The sequence below is a fragment of the Adiantum capillus-veneris genome, chromosome 14, assembly GCF_014529385.1.
Source record: "Adiantum capillus-veneris isolate H3 chromosome 14, ASM1452938v2, whole genome shotgun sequence".
In the NCBI taxonomy this organism is placed as follows: domain Eukaryota; kingdom Viridiplantae; phylum Streptophyta; class Polypodiopsida; order Polypodiales; family Pteridaceae; genus Adiantum; species Adiantum capillus-veneris.
The window spans coordinates 3851308-3870194 of NC_140944.1; the positions used below are offsets into that span (position 1 = coordinate 3851308).

Genomic DNA, 18887 nt, shown 5'->3' on the forward strand with positions numbered 1-18887 from the left:
GATCATTGAACGAATTAGTGTCATGGTTTTATTTTTCCTGAATATACCTTTGGGGATCGAGCTCAACAAAACAAATATGGAACTGACGCCATTAAACTAGTGCGACTCATAGTTTCAAGGACCCTTTTTGTGAGATTAGGGGCACAAAATATTGGAGCACAATCATAGGGAGGCGCAACTGTATACTTCTCCTATTACATATTTTTCAGATCCTCAAGGTAGTTTAGTTGGAAAAAAAAGCTAAAGAAAGAGCCTCACATGTTGGGCAAGTGTAGGAAACGTTTTGGTAGGTAATTTTCGTAGGCATATTGGTAACTTACCTTGCATTTTATATGTGACAAGGAACCATTATTTTATTGGCTTACAAAGAGAAGGGCTTTTTGGAAGGACTTTTTTCCGGGATGTTCATTGCATGATAAGTTTTCCTAAGTATCACTTTATTTTGCATGTTCTTGATGTAAATTTTTTTAGGCTAAGTATTATTTTGGAGGACCTTGTGCACATTATAACTCTATAAGTCTTTTGGTTAGGCTAAGGCTGGGTTCAGACGGGACGATGGCCAAAAGTTTGGAAGGGGCATTTTCATGATGTGGCCGTCACGGATAGGACCAAAAAGAGAAGGTGACTTTCGAGCCTACCAAAAACTTGGGCGAGCCGCCCCTCCCCCCGGAAGAACGACTTTTCCACCCAGCCTGTTAGAGCGAGATGCGGGACGTGCGAGCGGACCCATGTCTCATACACATAGAACCATAAGCTCTTGCTCTTGAAAATTTTATGTTTCTCTTTTGCTGCCGCATCATGTGAACCAAGGCATGTCGTGAACCCACAACCCAGGGCGGGCAGGCTAAGTAGTGCATGTTTACACAAAGTTAGTAGGTTTGGACTTCTGTATAAAAACCTAATCGTCACTTCACCTGCATTTACAAGCGTTTTAATAGCGTTGCAGAGGACTGCGTTTCTGCAGTTGGACAACAGCTGGACATGGACTTCGGCAGCGTCAACAACAACACCCAGAACACCCCTACCTCGCAGCAGGGGGAGGACGAGAAGAAGCCTCTGGACCAACATCTCAGCCTTAAAGTCAAAGGCCAGGTCCGTGTTTTCTCCACCATGATGTGGTGCGTGCGCGTATATGTATGTGAGTGTCTGTGTGTGTGTGTGTGTGTGTGTTTGAGAGAGAGAGAGAGAGAGAGAGAGAGAGAGAGAGAGAGAGAGAGAGAGAGTTGTCGATGGTTGATGAACTTGGGAAATTTCTGGCAGTCTAAACCTTTTATGCACTGCACTTGTTGTGTAGTTGAAGCAAGTGATTACAGGTTGATTGTATGTGAGCAATAGGGCTATTAAGGAGAGGAACTGTGTGGGAGCCTTGGATTCATTGGTGATGCAAGCTTGATAGGATGTCTGCTAGGATGTGTTCAAGTTGTTCACAGTTTTACACACCGATCATGGATTAGGGGTAGGGGGTGCACACACCTTATTCACAAACTCAGCTTTGGTGAAATTTTTGAAGAGGATCAGCAAACAACAAGAAAGTTTTGAAATCATGTTAGCCATTTGTTTTAAGCCTGTGTTTTTTTAAAGTCCTGTCGTTAGAAACACTTTTGCTTGAAACTTCTTATTTGAGCTTGTTTTGAGCTAGATTTTTAGGTGGAAGCTTAGGCATTTAGTTATGGGATGTCTCAATTCTGTAGCCAGTACATGGGAAGTAGATGCTACGTTTCACAGCTGGTGCATATGAACATCAATAAACCGATTGAAAGTCACATGAATCATTTGGTCAGAGCTTGGGAAAATTGCTCACTTTTTTGATGGTTTGTTGTTCTCGTCATCTTTCGATTGATGTTTCAATGTTCTTGTTTTCTTTCTCTATAGCCACCCTACGCGTAATAAACGTAGTTTATTTTTTGATTATACTCATGTCATTTATACAAAGAGATTAAATCAAACAACAGAATTCATCTCTAGGCTTGGGAAGATACATCTACATAAATTGCTGAGAAATTATGGTCCAAAGACCTAGGGGTGACATTTGTACATGCACTCCATGATTGTTTATGAAAATTTTGAGTATTTTGTGAGAATAGTGAGTTTAAGTTCAAGAGGCTGCCTTCCTTCATCTTGCCTAGAAGTATCAATAAGCCACATGACATTCAAAAGGCGCAAGTTTGGCAAATGTTGTTTGATCATCTTCATTAATTTGAAGAGAAATCTTGCTTCATCCAATCATGTAAAACATATCTTTAAAAAGAGATTGATGTTTACACTTGTCATCAACTACGGATATGGGCATCTCGATTCTGATGAAAAGTTTGAAATTGTACACTGTGGGTGTTTGGACATGCAAATTGTTTAGATTTGTGTGATTGGTAACATGAGTGTTGTTGTGATAGAGTTTTCCAAAAATGGTAGCAAAGATCCACCGATAATGGTCTGCAATGTGCATTCTATATGATGTTTGAAAGTGTGCATTGATGTGTATCGAACATGCAAGGTGTTTAGAGCTGCTCCCATGAGTGGTAATGAGAATGATTGGGAAACATTTTTACCAAAGAAGAGGTGTACTCTAGTAAATGAAGGTGACGACAGGGTTTGGAGGAAATTCCTACCTCAACATTGGACAATGAATGCACAATATATCATACAGAGACATGACGCAAATCAGCCCTTGATCATGAGCATCCCCTCATACAGAGGATTCATGATGAAGTCTTTGCTACATCTCCTAAGGGGGTTGCTCACAAAGAGGAGATTAGAGAGAGGAGTAATTGATATAGAAAGGGGTGGTTGCTACTTGCTTATGCAAGGGGGGAGAGAGAGTTGTTAGGTGATTGAAGTGGTCTTGCTAGGTGATTGGTAAAGAAGATAGTGTTAAGAGTGACAACAGAACTTCATAATGTGAAAGTCCACTTTGAAGTTTTCCATGATGGTAGCTAAAGAGAAATAATGAGTGGTGTAATTGAACTATTGTCGCCAATAGCTAACTCTACCTCAATCTCGAAACCAACTTTCCTTAATCAACTACCAAGTTTTTGATAAAGTTAGATGAAATGAAATGCTTGGTTGAAGAAGACAAGCCTTGAATTTTGCCATAAGCTTGGCATAACTCCTTTGATGAATACGACTGAGTTAGGCACAAACATTTGGAACTAATCCCATTGTGTTTTCTGCCTTTTTGGTGGGAGTTTGCTTTGTAGCCTATGCATGTGTTCTATTAGTATAGTTGCAAAAATTGTCCCCTATTTGGAATCATCAAAACATTTGCCTTCTTGCTGAAGAGTCTCTCGTTGCTTTGGAGTAAGTGATACACGTTGTTGTGACTGGCATATCACGTTGTTGTTGCGGCTCTCGCTCAATGGATCTTTAGAAGTAGGTCTTTGTTGTTGGGTTTGGTGACTGGTCCTTAGTAAGAGGATCTTGGACCGATTTAGGCACGAAGACAAGTTTTATTGTTGATAAGTTTATTGTCTGTGGCATGGTTGAGGGGCTTCCGAATAGTGGTTACCTGTTTAGAAAGGCAATATTCTTGGAGCAGGAAAGGCAACCCAATGCTTCTCTAATCTTCAATTTTTGAAGAAAAAACTAGTAGGTATGCATCTTAGAACCTTTGATTGTAATCATCCAAAGTCTTGATGGCAATCATCTTCAAAGTACCTCACTTTGCTATAAGTTGTACTTCAAGTAAAACGTAAGGTAGTGCGAGCAAATATCTTGAAGGATTACCTTGTCCTTTAACAAAGGCTTCGTGGGCAAAGAACATCTTGGCAAGCATTGTCCTTGAGGAAGGCGGTTACATAAGAAATTTTGGATTCTTTATCATAATTTTCAAACGAGTAAATATTGTCAAATTGTTGTAGAAATGGTAACGCTTTCTTCTAAAATTAACTTACGAGATTTTAGATCCATCGTTCTTAAAATCCTTTGGTTGAGGAAGAATATGCATTGATGGTGGATAATGTGGGTAAGCATAAGGACTCCATCTTTGAAATATAGGAGGTGGTGGTGGAGGTTGGTAAAGATAGTGTAAGAGATTGCACCAAGCTGTTGAAAGACACCACCAAGTGGAATAATAGAATCTCCTAATTGATGGGTTGAGTGTCACAAATTGCTGACGTGTCAAGCCACTGAAGAACGGGGGTGACTTGCAGATATGGCCGAGGGACCTAAACCCTAAGTGAAGAAGCAGAAGCAGCAGAAGCAGTAGAAGAAGTTTCATCGACTTACAAAGTCTTTCCGAGTGGCCTATTTTTAAAGAAGAAGTTCCACCAACTTTTCGGACCTCGTCCGATGGGGCCCAAGTGACAAAAGGCATTAAAATAAAGCTGCACCCTCACACACACAAAAGACAGCGTGGAAAACTGATGATGTGGCTCCTTTTGTATGAACATCCCGTGTCATCCTGTACGAAATTCCGCATTTTACGTTGGTTTGCTGACGTGGCAAAAATGTACGGATTTTCGACGTGGTAGAGTTGTACAGATTTCAGCTCTTGCGCTGGTAGCTTTTGGGCATTTGTTTTTAAGCCAATTGCTTTTGAGTTTCAAGCTTTTCATGTAAATTGCTTTTCAAGGCCAAGGGCCTTTAAATAAGTGCAGAGGGCTTAGTCTCTGGCACGCTTCAGTGAGAAGGTGCAGAGCGCAAGTACCGGCATTGTACCGAGTTCAAGTAATAAAAAGAAATACCGAAAGGGACGCCAAGGTTTGGGGCCAACACTCTCTTGGGTGAAATTCCGCCACTGTGTAGCGTGTGCTCTCTCTCTCTTTCAATTTCAGTTGTTATTGAAGTGCTAAAAGTTTGTTCAGTCTATTCTTTCTAATTGGCATGTTGTGCTTGTCTTGTGACAGCGTGATCAGAGCTTCATACTTGTGCTTTTCTGAAAGCATACTTGTCCTGCCAAAGAGTAGACAGAGCAAACCGGTGCTTACAAAGTCTATTGGAATTTTATTTGAAGAATCTTCGTGTTTCGACCCTGGACTAATTAGCCACTTCCACCCTTACTTCATCGTGCATCAGGCGCGCTCTCGTCTTCACCACTCTGTCTTACAAGGAATAAGCCATAAAGAACCCAAGACATGGCGTTCATGGATTCAACAGAATATTTAGAGTTTCTTCTTGACGAGCTTCGCGACATTCTTTTGCGGCATCCTCAGCAGAATCTACTGATGTTGCAAAGTTTTTAATAATTTTTGAATTACATGTTATCCCCTTTGATGCCCCGGTGGTAGCTCCTTCGGCACCAAAAAGTACGAGAGCTTTCATCTGGCAACCTTCCTAGCCGTCTATTCCGATCGACGGAGTCTTGAGGAATATGGTGCAGCCATCTGACTCTGATCCAGTGCAACCGCCTTTGCCACCGTCGTTGCCCCCACCTCCCCCACCACCACCGCCACGAGGCTACCCATACGGATACCATTAAGGCTTATTATCCGTATCCAGGATACGCGCCTAACCAACCCAAAGATTTTAAGGATGGCGGCATGATAATCAAATCTTTCACTTTTTCTGGGGTGAAAGATTGGGAGAAAGCATTGCAGCTCCTACAGCAATTCGACAACATCTATGCTTTGGGGAAGCGGGATTTCTTAACGATAATGCTATGCAGTGGTGGAGTTCAATCGCGACACAACCGTATGCTCGAAGGACCTGGCAAGCTTTTTCAAGACACTTTTTGCACGTAGCTACATGGCTTCTCTCTTTGAAGTCCGGATTTTGGCAAAGTGGGAAAAATGCTTGCCACCAAAACATGGACGACTATAACCAAATGTTTCTCGACGTGTATCTTCCGATGTCCTTCTTTAGGTTTGTTCCCTTGGAGGCCCAATGCGAGCGATATACCATTGGACTACCATTATAATATTCTCTCTCCAAGCAAGTCTCCACCATGCAAGAGCTTATGGACCATGTTGCGGTCGGCTATAAACGGATGAAGAGAAAGTTGGAGTTTATTACAAAAGAACCTCCGGCCACTAACCACAACTCTAGTCTCTCGACAACAACAAACAAATTCTCGAGTCTTGTGACACCCAACCTCAAAGGCCTCGTCTGACACAGCGTTAATGAGAAACCCTTTTACAAGAAGGCCGATGCTTCGGATGTTTTCAAACAGGGTATACATTCACTACATGTCCTGAGCGAGCCTCAAAGTCTTCAGAGCAACCTTTTGCTTCCACGACAGAATGATCCTTAGGGCTACCTCCAACCAAGAGAGCTAGACCCGCTATTGGACTAGTTCCTGATATTTATGGCATACGCCTTGAAAGTACAAATGAATTGTGTCGAGCATATGGCAAAGTCAATGGCTTGAAAGCCCTTATTTTCTTTGATCCCGGAGCTATAGAGAACTTCATTTATCCAGAATTCTTGAAGCAGATGCACTTTGAGTCTGATGCAGAGGGTGGAGAAATTGAAGTTGAGCTAGCCACGAGGAAAACTCAGAAAGTGGTACTGCTCATTGGTGCTCTTCGAGTGACTATCCAAGATTATCACGGAAAAGCTGATTTCTACATTATGAAGTTGGGCAATTGCGACGTTCTCTTGGGCATGCCCTGGCACGACAAGAATGATGCGACTTTCCAGGTTCGGAATTGAACCATCATCGTGATGTAGAAGGGAAAGCCAGTCGTCCTCAAAGTTCGGTTGTTCGAACAAAACCCTGAATTAACTCTTCAGTTGTTTATAGTTAGATACTTTTGGACACCGTTTGAGAAAGTATTGTTTGAAATTTGTTTGAAATGGATGCTATCTGTTTTAAACCTACCTTGGTGCCGATTTGAACTGTTTGACTGGTTTCATTGATTGGTGATTTTCCGAGAGTAGTAGTGAGAAATGTTGTTTTGGTATTTGTTTGAACCTCGGAACGACGCAGACGAGGTGTCTGGGGAGCGTTTTGTTGTATGCTTGAAAACCTTCGAACGACGCAGACGGGATGTTTGGGGAGCGTTTGGTTGTATGCTTGAACCTCCAAGCGACGTAGGCTACGGTCTGGGGAGCGTTTGGTTGTACTAGTCCTTTGAACTCATGGCCCACACCTTTTTAGGTTATTTGCGAGGGGAGTGACGAGGTAGTCGTTGAGTAGCTTCATACTGCAGACCGTTTGTCTCGGGGGAGTGCTCAGCGGTGCTGTTCGTTGTGTCTTGTAACGTCCATATGTGAGCATTTGTGTTGCATTGTGATGTGCCAACCATTGAATATTCCTTATTGGATGAGATACTTCTAGGAAGACAACGACCCAGGATATCAAGAGTTTTGATCTGGAATGAGACTCCTTATTGGATGAGATTCTTCTGGGAAGCCAACGACCCAGAAAATCAGAGCTCCGATTTGGAATGACAAACTGATTATCCCTCGGAATGATCCTCGGAAATTTTAAAGCTAACTTGAGTTGTTTTGCAGATATACTGTAATAGCGGACGATTACTTTCTAGCAAGAAGGGGGGATGTCACAAATTGCTGACGTGTCAAGCCATTGAAGAACGGTGCCGACTTGCAGATCCCAGCCGAGAGGCCTAGACCCTGAGTGAAGAAGCAAAAGAAGTTTTACCAACTTACAAAGTCTTACCGAGTGGCCTATTATTAAAGAAGAAGTTCCACCAACTTTTGGGACCCCGTCCGATGGGGCCCAAGTGACATAAAGGCATTAAAATAAAGCTAGACCCTCACACACACAAATGACAGCATGGAAAACTGATGACGTAGCACTTGTTGTACTGACATCCCGGAAAATGCGTTGATTGATGACGTGGCATCCTGTATGGAATTTCGGATTTTACATTGGCTTGTTGACGTGGTAGAATTGTACGCATTTCCGCGTTTTACGTGGAGTGCTGACGTGGTAGAGTTGTACGGATTTCAGCTCTTGCGTTGGCAGCTTTTGGGCATGTGTTTTGAAGCCAGTTGCTCTTGAGTTTCAAGCTTTTCATGTAAATTGCTTTTCAAGGCCAAGGGCCTTCAAATAAGTGCAGAGGGCTCAGTCTCTGGCACGCTTCAATGAGAAGGTGCAGAGCGCAAGTATCGGCATTGTACCGAGTTCAAGTAATATAAAGAAACACCGAAAGGAGGCGCCAAGGTTTGGGGCCAATACTCTCTGGGGTGGAATTCCGCCACTCCGTGTTGTGTGTGCTCTTTCTCTTTCAGTTTCAGTTGTTATTGAAGTGCTAATAGTCTGTTCAATTTGTTCTTTTCTATTGGCAAGTGGTGCCCGTCTTGTGACATTGAGACTCTCGAACTATTGAGTATTGGAGGAGGTAACACTTAGAGGCATAAATGGGGGCTTCATGTAATTCAAGAATTGTTGCAAATCTTGTAAAGCTGACAAACAGTGCCAAGGATGCCTTGTGTAATTGTAAAGGATCCACGTACCAAACAAAAGAGAAGAATTGGAACAAACTTCAACACTTCAATTCAACTTGAAATAGAGAGATAGGAACGGCATAGTAGACACGGAGTGGGGGAGTTACACTCCCAGATACCAGTGTTACCGGGGAACACGCTCCCTAGGCCCTGGAACCCTGGAACGCCGTTCCCTGCATCCCTGCCAGGTTGGAACGTTCCGGGTGACAACCTGATACCGGAACGGCTCCGGAATGGCCAACTCTCAAAAATGGGGAGAAATGGGCAGTTTTTTGCAAATTTGTAGTGAACATTAGGAGTTTTTTAAAGTGTGCAAGGACTCACTCACACCCATTCCCTTCTCGAGCAAATCCACATGCCCTCAAGGTCTAAGGCTTAAGCCTTAAGCTCTCTCGATTCTCGAGTCTCAAGCTCTCTCCCTCTCTCTCAAGCTCTCTCCCTCTCCCTCCCTCTCTCCCTCTCCCTCTCGCATCATCCATGGTCTAGGGGTCTTCAAATCGAGTTTTTTGTTAGTATTAGAGTCTAAGGACTCTAATCCTACCTGTATTCAAATTTCAAACATGTAGAGCTAAAAATTGCATTATTTGGTTGTTTTTTATGCCTCCCGTTTCGGACCCCTGGCCGTTGCAGGGGTCCCCGTGGCCGTTCCGGTTCCGCGTTTTGGGTAACTATCTCAGATACACTTGCCCGAAAAACTTGGCACTTTCAGTATTGATCTACACAAGGTACAATTTTTGGGAAGCGACTCTACAAATCTCCAATTGTGAGAATGCCAGATTTCTCCCCCAAGGGGCATATTTGAAGGCGCTAGGCCTAAGAAGCATTAGTTCTTAAAAGCTGGTGCATAGAAGTATTTGATACAAAAAATTGACGCGCAAAAGCACTTATCCCTTGTGTAAGCAATGCAACGTAAGCAATCCGTAAAACGTGATGCGAAATTTAAGATTGTCGTACAACTTGCTATGATTAAACAGTCTCACCAACCTAGCTACCACACATATATCGAACATAGAAGTCTTCATATGTACTCTCAAGTACAAACTTCTGCACTCAAATTGTGTATGGAAAGAGTCGATAACAATTGCTTAACTACTCCTTTGAGCATCATGAACTATGTGCCCAATAGAGCTACATGAAATCATTGTGGGTTCCATTTGAAAGGTTTCAAGATATAGTTGCAATAACTAAGGTGAATCAACCAATTTAGATTCTTCCATCCATTTTGCATCCAAAGATTGACAGTTCTTGAACTTCACCAAGTATATTCTTCCACTTCGGGCTGTTCCTCATCAAGCATATTCTCTAGCAAAGGGCCTTAGAAGGGTGACATGAAAAGCATCATGTATTTTCTAGCCTTGTGGTAGCTTTAATCCGTAAGCTACATTGTTGATCTTATTCGAAATCGAAGAAGGACCAGTATGTCTAGATGATTTTAGAAAAAGGGTGAATTATGTCACAAGACGGACACCACGTGCCAATAGAAAAGAACAGACTTTTAGCACTTCAATAACAACTAAATTGAGACAGAGACGACACGCGACACGGAGTGGCGGAATTCCACCTGTCACAAAGTGATGACGTGGTTGCTCCTAATTGCCCAACTGTTGAAACCCTAACCCTAACCCTAACCCTAACCTTGTCCTAACCCTAACCCTAACTCTACCCTAATTTTAAATGGTTGCAAGCTTAAATGCTCACGTATCATGGCTGCCCCGAAAAACGCGAAAAATCCGCCAGTTGTACGGAAACCGGCTTTTTGCGGCTCTGATTACGGTAGGGCAGCAGCAACGATGCTTTTTTCCTACGCAAAGGATGGGAGAGAGAGAAGAAGCTTTTGCTTTATTTTGATTGGCTCAAGAGAGCTTGTGAGAGAAAGAGCCTTTGCTTTATTTTTAGGCTTTTGACTTTAAGCTTTTGGGGCTCTGCTTTTGGCATCCCTTGTAAATAAATAAGTGGTTTGGGCTCCCACTCTGCAGAGCATCTGGACGCAGAGTTTGAGAGTGAGACCCAACCACTCTTGTACTTTGAACTCAGATTAATAAAAAAAGAAATACCGAAAGGGGCGTGCAACCGGCCCGTAGGGCGGTAGGCGTTGGCTTTCACCCGAAATTCTTTACTTTAAACACACACACAGAGCACTTTGCAAAGAGAACCTGCGACGGGAGTTAACACTTGAATACACACACGGCTCGGAAGCTAGAATGCTCCGAGCAGACGTCGACAACCTGTAGGCCCCAAAATTGGCGCCCCTTTCGGTATTTCTTTATTCTTTAGGAGGGTAAATTACAAGGTAAGGTCCTGGGAATCCTTCACGTGTATCCACCTAGATACCATTTGATTTGGCCAAATTTCGGCAGCATAACAGCCCCAAAACTTGCGCGAAACCAATTCCCCTGCTGGAACTCGCTTGCACTGTCGTATACCCTCTGATTCCTGTCCAAAAACAGTAAATTCAGCACGCTGTATTTACTGGTTTTTGCCCTGTTTTCAGCCCCAAACAGTCCCCTAACTGTCCATTGCCAGTGGGGCACGATTCCCAATGATCATGGCGTCCGTATGGCTGAAAAACAGTCAAATTACAGCGCATACACAGCGCTGATTTTGCACCTGTACGGTGAGGTTATGACCCTCACTAGTGCCTGCTTTGGAGCAGCAGTTAGCTACCCCTGTTCCTGCTCAAGGAGGCTCTTGCCTCAGCATAAAAGCATGAACCCACACAACTGTACATCAGTCAAATGAGTAGCCCTCTTGTGGGGCATCACATAACTGCACGTAGGGGAGAAAGAGAGCAGTATGTAGCGTGCGGGGCATCACTCCCGTCACCATATTGTACATAGAGGGCAAGGTAAGCATTCCATAGCTTCTGTACCTGTTGCAATCCGCCTGTGGCTGAAAATGGCGCCCCCTTTGATGATATGCAGCTCGTTTTTGCCTCCCAGAGTGGTAGAATCGCTCACAAGCTGACACGTCGCCCAGTTTCCGAGTTTGGGCTTTCCCTGCTAAAAATATCTCAACTGGTGCGTCAGTTGACTTCGCGGCAGAGTTGTAAAGTGTTCCCCTAGTCATACCGAAGATAATGACGCGAACACATTTCGTGGCCCAAAATAGCAGTTCCCTAAATTTTAGGAGATGCTTCCGTTGGGCTCCCACTGGTCTTCTGACCATCTATCCTCATTGGGACCGCATCCAAAAATGCAATGTGGCTTAACTGTCGGATACTTTTTGTTGGAAGTCCCACCTTGACTTTACGCCTTAATTGAGTTCACTTCCTAGTATCCACCAACTTGCTAAGTGCGACGGGGGGACCTATATGATCTTGCTCTGAGCCTAGACATCCTCTTACCATACGAATTCCAGTGCCGACCACTTCCCGTCTGCGGGTGAATCTACCGTTCACATTGGCCATACAATGTCCGACCGTTTGCTACTTCAAAAAGAGGGTCTTAAACAAATAAAATAAACCCCATTGGAAAGAAACCAACAACCAAGGTTAGCAGTTGCCACATCTCTGTGACATGGTTAATAACTGCCACGTCCTCGTGACATACCCCCCTCTTGAAATCGCAAATGTCCTCGATTGCATACCATAAATACACGCCACTGATGATCTTGTGCTATTAACACTCTTTTATCATCGCATGTATCCGCAAGAAAGGTCGTAACATACATAGATACAAATGACTTAATGAGGCCTTCATACTTTTGCCATTTCTATCTATGGCACTGAATTCATATGTACATTCGATGTACTAGCTCTATCATTACCCCTCCTTTGCACACGTTGGGGCATAAGTAGGCTGTAACCCAAAGGCTTCAAGGTAAAGCTGCAATACATTTGGTGACTCTGACAATTCATGCTCTTCCATCCACTTTGCATCCATAGGCGGATAGTTCTTGAACTTCACCAAATAGCGTCTTGCAACTTGTCCTTTAACTTTTCTGTCCTTATGTGCCAAAACTTGCTCAGGTACCAGGATCTCATCAAGTTCCTCAACTTCTGGCTGATCCTCAACTGGCATATCTTCTAGCACATCACCCACGAAGGGTCTTAGAAGACTCACGTGAAACGCATTATGAATCTTCCACGCATCAGGCAGTTTCAGCCTGTAAGCCACATCGCTGATCTTGTCAAGCACTTGAAAAGGCCCATAGTAACGCATGCTGAGCTTAGGAAACAGCCGTTCCTTACCCTTCATCTTCTTTAACCTTGCCTTTTCGAACCTTAAAAGAACCCAATCACCAGGTGATAGTAGCAATTCACGACGGTGACGATCAGCAACCTTTTTCTGTTTTGCCTGAGTCTTCTCCAAGGCCACTTTAATCTTCTTATACATCTCATCCAAGTTCTCAACATATCGATCTGCCTCAAAGATCTTGTCCTTTGTATGCAAAATGGGAGGAACCTTTTTGCCGCCTTCAACAATTTCAAAAGGTGCTCTGCCAGTAGACGAATGCACCGTATTATTGTACGCATACTCAAGCATAGGCAAATATTGTTCCCACTTGCCCTTATTATCTGACACATAGCATTTCAGCAGATCTAAGACAGTAGAATTAGCCTCTTCTGACTGTCCATCAGTTTGTGGATGAAACGAAGACGAGAACTTGAGCGTAGTACCCATGTTCTCAAACAATCCTCTCCAGAACAAACTGGTCATGCGAGGATCACGATCACTGATAATCGATTGTGGCATACCATGGTACTTAAACACATTGTACATGAACAAGCGTGCCATCTGATCAGATTTTATCTTCTTCCTGACAGGGATAAAATGGGCCTGCTTGTTGAACCTGCAGATAATGGTCCATATACCATCATTCCCTGTTGGTGTCCTTGGAAGATCAAAGATAAAGTCCATAGCAATGCTTTCCCATGGCTTATCCGGAATCGGCAGTGGTTGTAACAACCCTGGTGCCTTTTGCCTGTCAAACTTGACCTTTTGGCAAACTATGCATGCTCGCACAAAGGCATCCACATCTCTCCTCAAGGTAGGCCAATAGAAGAACGTCTCTACCGCTTTAACTGTTGCATCAATGCCACGATGCCCTGCATACGGTGGGACATGACTCTCTTCCATGACCTTATGTCGCAATGGCCTAGTGACACAAAGTCTGCCATGTATCATCATAAAACCGTCTCTGAGGAGGTAGTGCTCGTGATGTTGCCCCTCTTGTAACTGTTCAAAGATCCTTGCAAAATCTTCATCAGCAGTATACTGTTCCTTCATGTCATCTAACTCATAATGATAAGGAATTGACACAGCTGAAATTTGTGGCTTTCTTGATAACGCATCAGCCACAACATTCTTCTTGCCTTCCACATGCATAATCTGGAAGTGGAACATGGAAAGAATGTTTGCCCATCGCATATGCTTTTCGGATAACTTTGACTGCGTCAAGAAGTATCGCAAGGTCTGATGATCTGTTTGGACACAAAATCAGCACCTAAGAGGTAGTGCTTCCAGCTAAAAAGCGCATGAATCACGGCCAAGAGCTCTTTCTCATAGACTTGCATAGTCCTCTCTGGCCCTTGCAAAATTCGGCTTTCATAGGCTACTACCCGTCCATCTTGCATTAGCACTGCTCCGATGCTACTGCCACACGCGTCACATTGGACCACAAATGACTTCCTGAGATGGCAAAACAATAACTGGATCTGAAGTCAACTTTTCCTTTAAGAGACTAAAAGCTGAAATCTCTTTTTGGGTCCATCTGAAAGTGACCTCTTTCTTTTGCAATGCGTGAAGAGGCGATGCTATCTCTGCAAAATTTCTGATAAACCTTCTATAGTAGGAACACAATCCCAAGAAGCTTCTGACATCGTGCACAGTCTTCAAGTGTGGCCATGTCTTGATAGCTTCGACCTTTGCGGGATCCATTCTTACACCATTCTTTGAGACTATGTGGCCCAGAAAGTGGATCTCTTCAAGGAAGAATTCACTTTTCTGAGGATTGACAAGCAACCTGTGACTGCGCAGCTCTTCGAACACAATGGTCAAGTGACGCCTATGCTCCTCTTCATTCTTCGAATACACAATCATGTCATCGAAGAATGTTCCAACAAACTGTTGATGCGAGCGGAAAATCCGGTCCATCATTCTGTTGAACGTGGCAGGAGCATTTGTTAGCCCAAACGGCATCACTAGAAACTCATAAAGACCAAATGTCGTTCTAAACGCAGTCTTGTGCACATCCTCTGGGCTTATACGAATCTGATGGTACCCACTCTTCAGGTCTATCCTGCTGAAAATTGCAGCACCCTCTAAACGATCGAGAATATCATCAATGCGAGGAATAGGAAACCTATTCTTGATGGTATTCTTATTCAACGCACGGTAATCAATACACATGCGCCACGAGCCATCCTTCTTCTGCACTAGGAGCACTGGGGAGCAAAAGGGTGAAGAACTAGGCTGAATCAGCCCCTTCTCTAATAACTCCTCAACCTGGCCCATAATCTCTTTCTGCTGCGCCGCACTAACCCTGTAGGGAGGTCTATTTGGTGGGCTACACCTTGGCACCAAATCTATCCGATGGTCCTCAGGTCTCTCTGGCGGTAATTGCGACGGTAATGAATCAGAAAGACAGTCACTAAACTTTTGCAAAAATGCTGACCTTTCTTTATCTAACACAGATAAAATTTGACTGATCCCTATCTGAGACATCACGTGCAAAAATCAAGTACACAGAAAGATGATTCTTTATTACAGAAGTGATAGCAGAAGCAGATACAATAGGGACTGACTCTCCTTTAAGCTTTACATCCAAGATGTGAGTTTTGCCCCTATGCTGTACAGTGATCTTTTTGTTGTAGGCATCCAAGACTCCATGCACTCGGAACATCCACGGGATCCCCAACAAGGCGTCACAACCTTCCAGCGGCATGATGTAAAGCTCTTCAGTGTCCACATACGACTGAATATGCAGATGCAGTTTTCCAATGATGGGAGTAACACACTCTGAGTGGCCAGGACATGCCAACCCTGCCTCTGCGGTGTACCCCATCTCTTCAGCTTTGATGCCGAGCTTCATAGCTAACTCTGGTGAGATAAAGTTGGCTTTGGCACCTGGATCAAAGAAGATGAGTGCCGTCTGATCCCTAACTTTACCCCATGCCCTGCATAACTCACTGGCATCTGTGCTGGGCCTGTCACCCACCATGTCTGGCACTAAACCTGCCGTGGGTTTAGGCTTCTTGCCTTTCTGGTCTTCTTTATCCTCTGAGTCAGCTGGCCTTTTCCTTTGTGGACAATTGATAGAAATATGACCAGGCTGCTCGCATATAAAGCATTTGTTCTCAGCCATTAGGACCTTCTTTTCCTCGAGCGACTTGCGCACAAAAGGCTTCCTTTTCTGTTTCTTTGCCTGCGCTCCAGAAGTCCCAGCTGAATCCTTGTCCTTGGTGGCCTTTTCTGACCCCTGTGACGCATCAGGAGCCGTCTTCACAAAGGGCTTCTTCGCTGAATTTTTCTTTTGCTGCCCTCCTTTATCACTGCTCGGAAATCCACTGTCCTCTCCTTTCAACAAGGCAAGACCAGTGTTCGCAACTTCCATAAGCTAAGTAAGGGTAGCCACTCTATTCTTTGTACAGTAATCGCGAAGCCCTTTAGGCAGCCCACAACAATACTTCTCTATCTGCTCTGTCAATGGCACAAATCTGTAGGAGGTCACTGAGAGTAATGCTTTACAAAACCTCCTATTGTACTCCAGCAAGCTCTTGTACGAAGCTGCCGTAAGCTGGTGCCAATCTGTCAAGACATCGGCTTCAAATTCATTTGATAGCCAAGCAGATGCAAACATTTGTTTGAAGTAAACCCAAGTGGCGGGTGCCTGTCCTTGCATTAACAATGTCGTCCACCAGGTAAGCGCATTGTCCTTTAAGAAAGTGGCAGCTTTCCTGACCTTCGAGGCCTCTGTAAAATTCCCTCCCGCATAAGCTGTATCAAACTGCTGGAGGAAAGTGAGTGCCTTAGTCTTGTCCTCGAAACCACTGAAGGTACTGAACTTTACCGCTGCACCACCTTCTTTGTAAGCCTTCGGCTTCTCTAGTGCCCCCAAGTTGTCATACAGAATGGTCTGCAACATGGGCACTGTACTAGGCATGATCGGCACGTGTTGGCCATTCACATTTTGCGTCAGAGGTGCGATATCTAGCTGCTGTCCAGAAAAACCAGCCATGCCAAAATGAGCCTGTGGCACCCCAAACTGGCCCTGGTTGCCGTGGAAACCTTGCTGCATGCCGATAGTACCATACATGGGGTTTGGCATGATGCCTTGCATACCCCCGAACACTGTTCCTGGCATGTACGGCTGACTTCCAGACGCATAACCAGCCATACTTTGGAACACTGATCCACCCCCGAAATACCCAGGATGTACCGTGGGTGGTGGAAAAACTGAGTGCATAGCTTGGTATCCAGCTCCCTGTCCATTCAAGACAGCATGTTGGCTCTGAAAGGTGGCGGGTTGAACTGGCATAACCTGTGGAATAGGCGTTCTAGCCACCTGTTCAAGCACGGGAGGAACCTGCTTTGGAGCCCCCGACTCCGCAACATGCGAGTGTTCCCTTTCCTCCTGCGCCTCATGAAGTACCTGGGCTTGAGCTTCAACAAGCTCCGTACGCGGCGTAGGTTGCCTATTTTGCTGTTGCACTGGTGGCGCTTGCAAGAATTCCATAAACCTCGGATTCTGCACCAGCTGCGAAAAGACATTCACCACGGCAACTAACTGAGTCTTAAACGCATCATCCTCAAGTTGCCCTGTCATAAAGCCCTGTACTACTGGAGGGACATTCACGTTGACAGGAGGTACAGACTGACGTGGCCGTGAGCTCTCGCCAATCTCAAAAACCATAGGAATCTCCTGCTTGTCCTTTGGAGAGGAACCCTCTTCCATAATTCCCTTCCCGTTGTCGGCCATAGTGTAATCCCCGTGTTCTTGCACTGTGTGTCTTTACCCTGAACAATCCAGGCTCACTCTTTGAGGAAAAAGTGATTGAGGTCCTGGCAACGGAACCATGCAACCGGCCCGTAGGGCGGTAGGCGTTGGCTTTCACCCGAAATTCTTTACTTTAAACACACACACAGAGCACTTTGCAAAGAGAACCTGCGACGGGAGTTAACACTTGAATACACACACGGCTCGGAAGCTAGAATGCTCCGAGCAGACGTCGACAACCTGTAGGCCCCAAAATTGGCGCCCCTTTCGGTATTTCTTTATTCTTTAGGAGGGTAAATTACAAGGTAAGGTCCTGGGAATCCTTCACGTGTATCCACCTAGATACCATTTGATTTGGCCAAATTTCGGCAGCATAAAAGCCCCAAAACTTGCGCGAAACCAATTCCCCTGCTGGAACTCGCTTGCACTGTCGTATACCCTCTGATTCCTTTCCAAAAACAGTAAATTCAGCACGCTGTATTTACTGGTTTTTGCCCTGTTTTCAGCCCCAAACAGTCTCCTAACTGTCCTTTGCCAGTGGGGCACGATTCCCAATGATCCTGGCGTCCGTATGGCTGAAAAACAGTCAAATTACAGCGCATACACAGCGCTGATTTTGCACCTGTACGGTGAGGTTATGACCCTCACTAGTGCCTGCTTTGGAGCAGCAGCTAGCTACCCCTGTTCCTGCTCAAGGAGGCTCTTGCCTCAGCACAAAAGCATGAATCCACACAACTGTACAATAGTCAAATGAGTAGCCCTCTTGTGGGGCATCACATAACTGCACGTAGGGGAGAAAGAGAGCAGTATGTAGCGTGCGGGGCATCACTCCCGTCACCATACTGTACATAGAGGGCAAGGTAAGCATTCCATAGCTTCTGTACCTGTTGCAATCCGCCTGTGGCTGAAAATGGCGCCCCCTTTGATGATATGCAGCTCGTTTTTGCCTCCCAGAGTGGCAGAATCGCTCACAAGCTGACACGTCGCCCAGTTTCCGAGTTTGGGCTTTCCCTGCTAAAAATATCTCAACTGGTGCGTCAGTTGACTTCGCGGCAGAGTTGTAAAGTGTTCCCCTAGTCATACCGAAGATAATGACGCGAACACATTTCGTGGCCCAAAATAGCAGTTCCCTAAATTTTAGGAGATGCTTCCGTTGGGCTCCCACTGGTCTTCTGACCATCTATCCTCATTGGGACCGCATCCAAAAATGCAATGTGGCTTAACTGTCGGATACTTTTTGTTGGAAGTCCCACCTTGACTTTACGCCTTAATTGAGTTCACTTCCTAGTATCCACCAACTTGCTAAGTGCGACGGGGGGACCTATATGATCTTGCTCTGAGCCTAGACATCCTCTTACCATACGAATTCCAGTGCCGACCACTTCCCGTCTGCGGGTGAATCTACCGTTCACATTGGCCATACAATGTCCGACCGTTTGCTACTTCAAAAAGAGGGTCTTAAACAAATAAAATAAACCCCATTGGAAAGAAACCAACAACCAAGGTTAGCAGTTGCCACATCTCTGTGACATGGTTAATAACTGCCACGTCCTCGTGACAGGGCGCCAGTCTTTGAGCCCAATATCTCAAGGCACGGAACTCCA

The 18887-nt window shown here is 44.7% G+C and overlaps 1 protein-coding gene across 1 annotated transcript in view; it reads left to right on the top strand.

Annotated features, from left to right (window-relative positions):
- Window positions 1-716: 716 nt before the first annotated feature.
- The window catches only part of LOC147441820 (small ubiquitin-related modifier 1-like), a 47305-nt gene continuing 29134 nt past the window's right edge, over window positions 717-18887 (top strand). Inside the window, exons 1-2 of the mRNA XM_086528212.1 lie at window positions 717-868; window positions 947-1092. Of these exons, the coding sequence (XP_086384338.1) occupies window positions 856-868; window positions 947-1092 (159 nt within the window). The 5' untranslated portion in view covers window positions 717-855. The remainder of the gene's footprint in view (window positions 869-946; window positions 1093-18887) is intronic.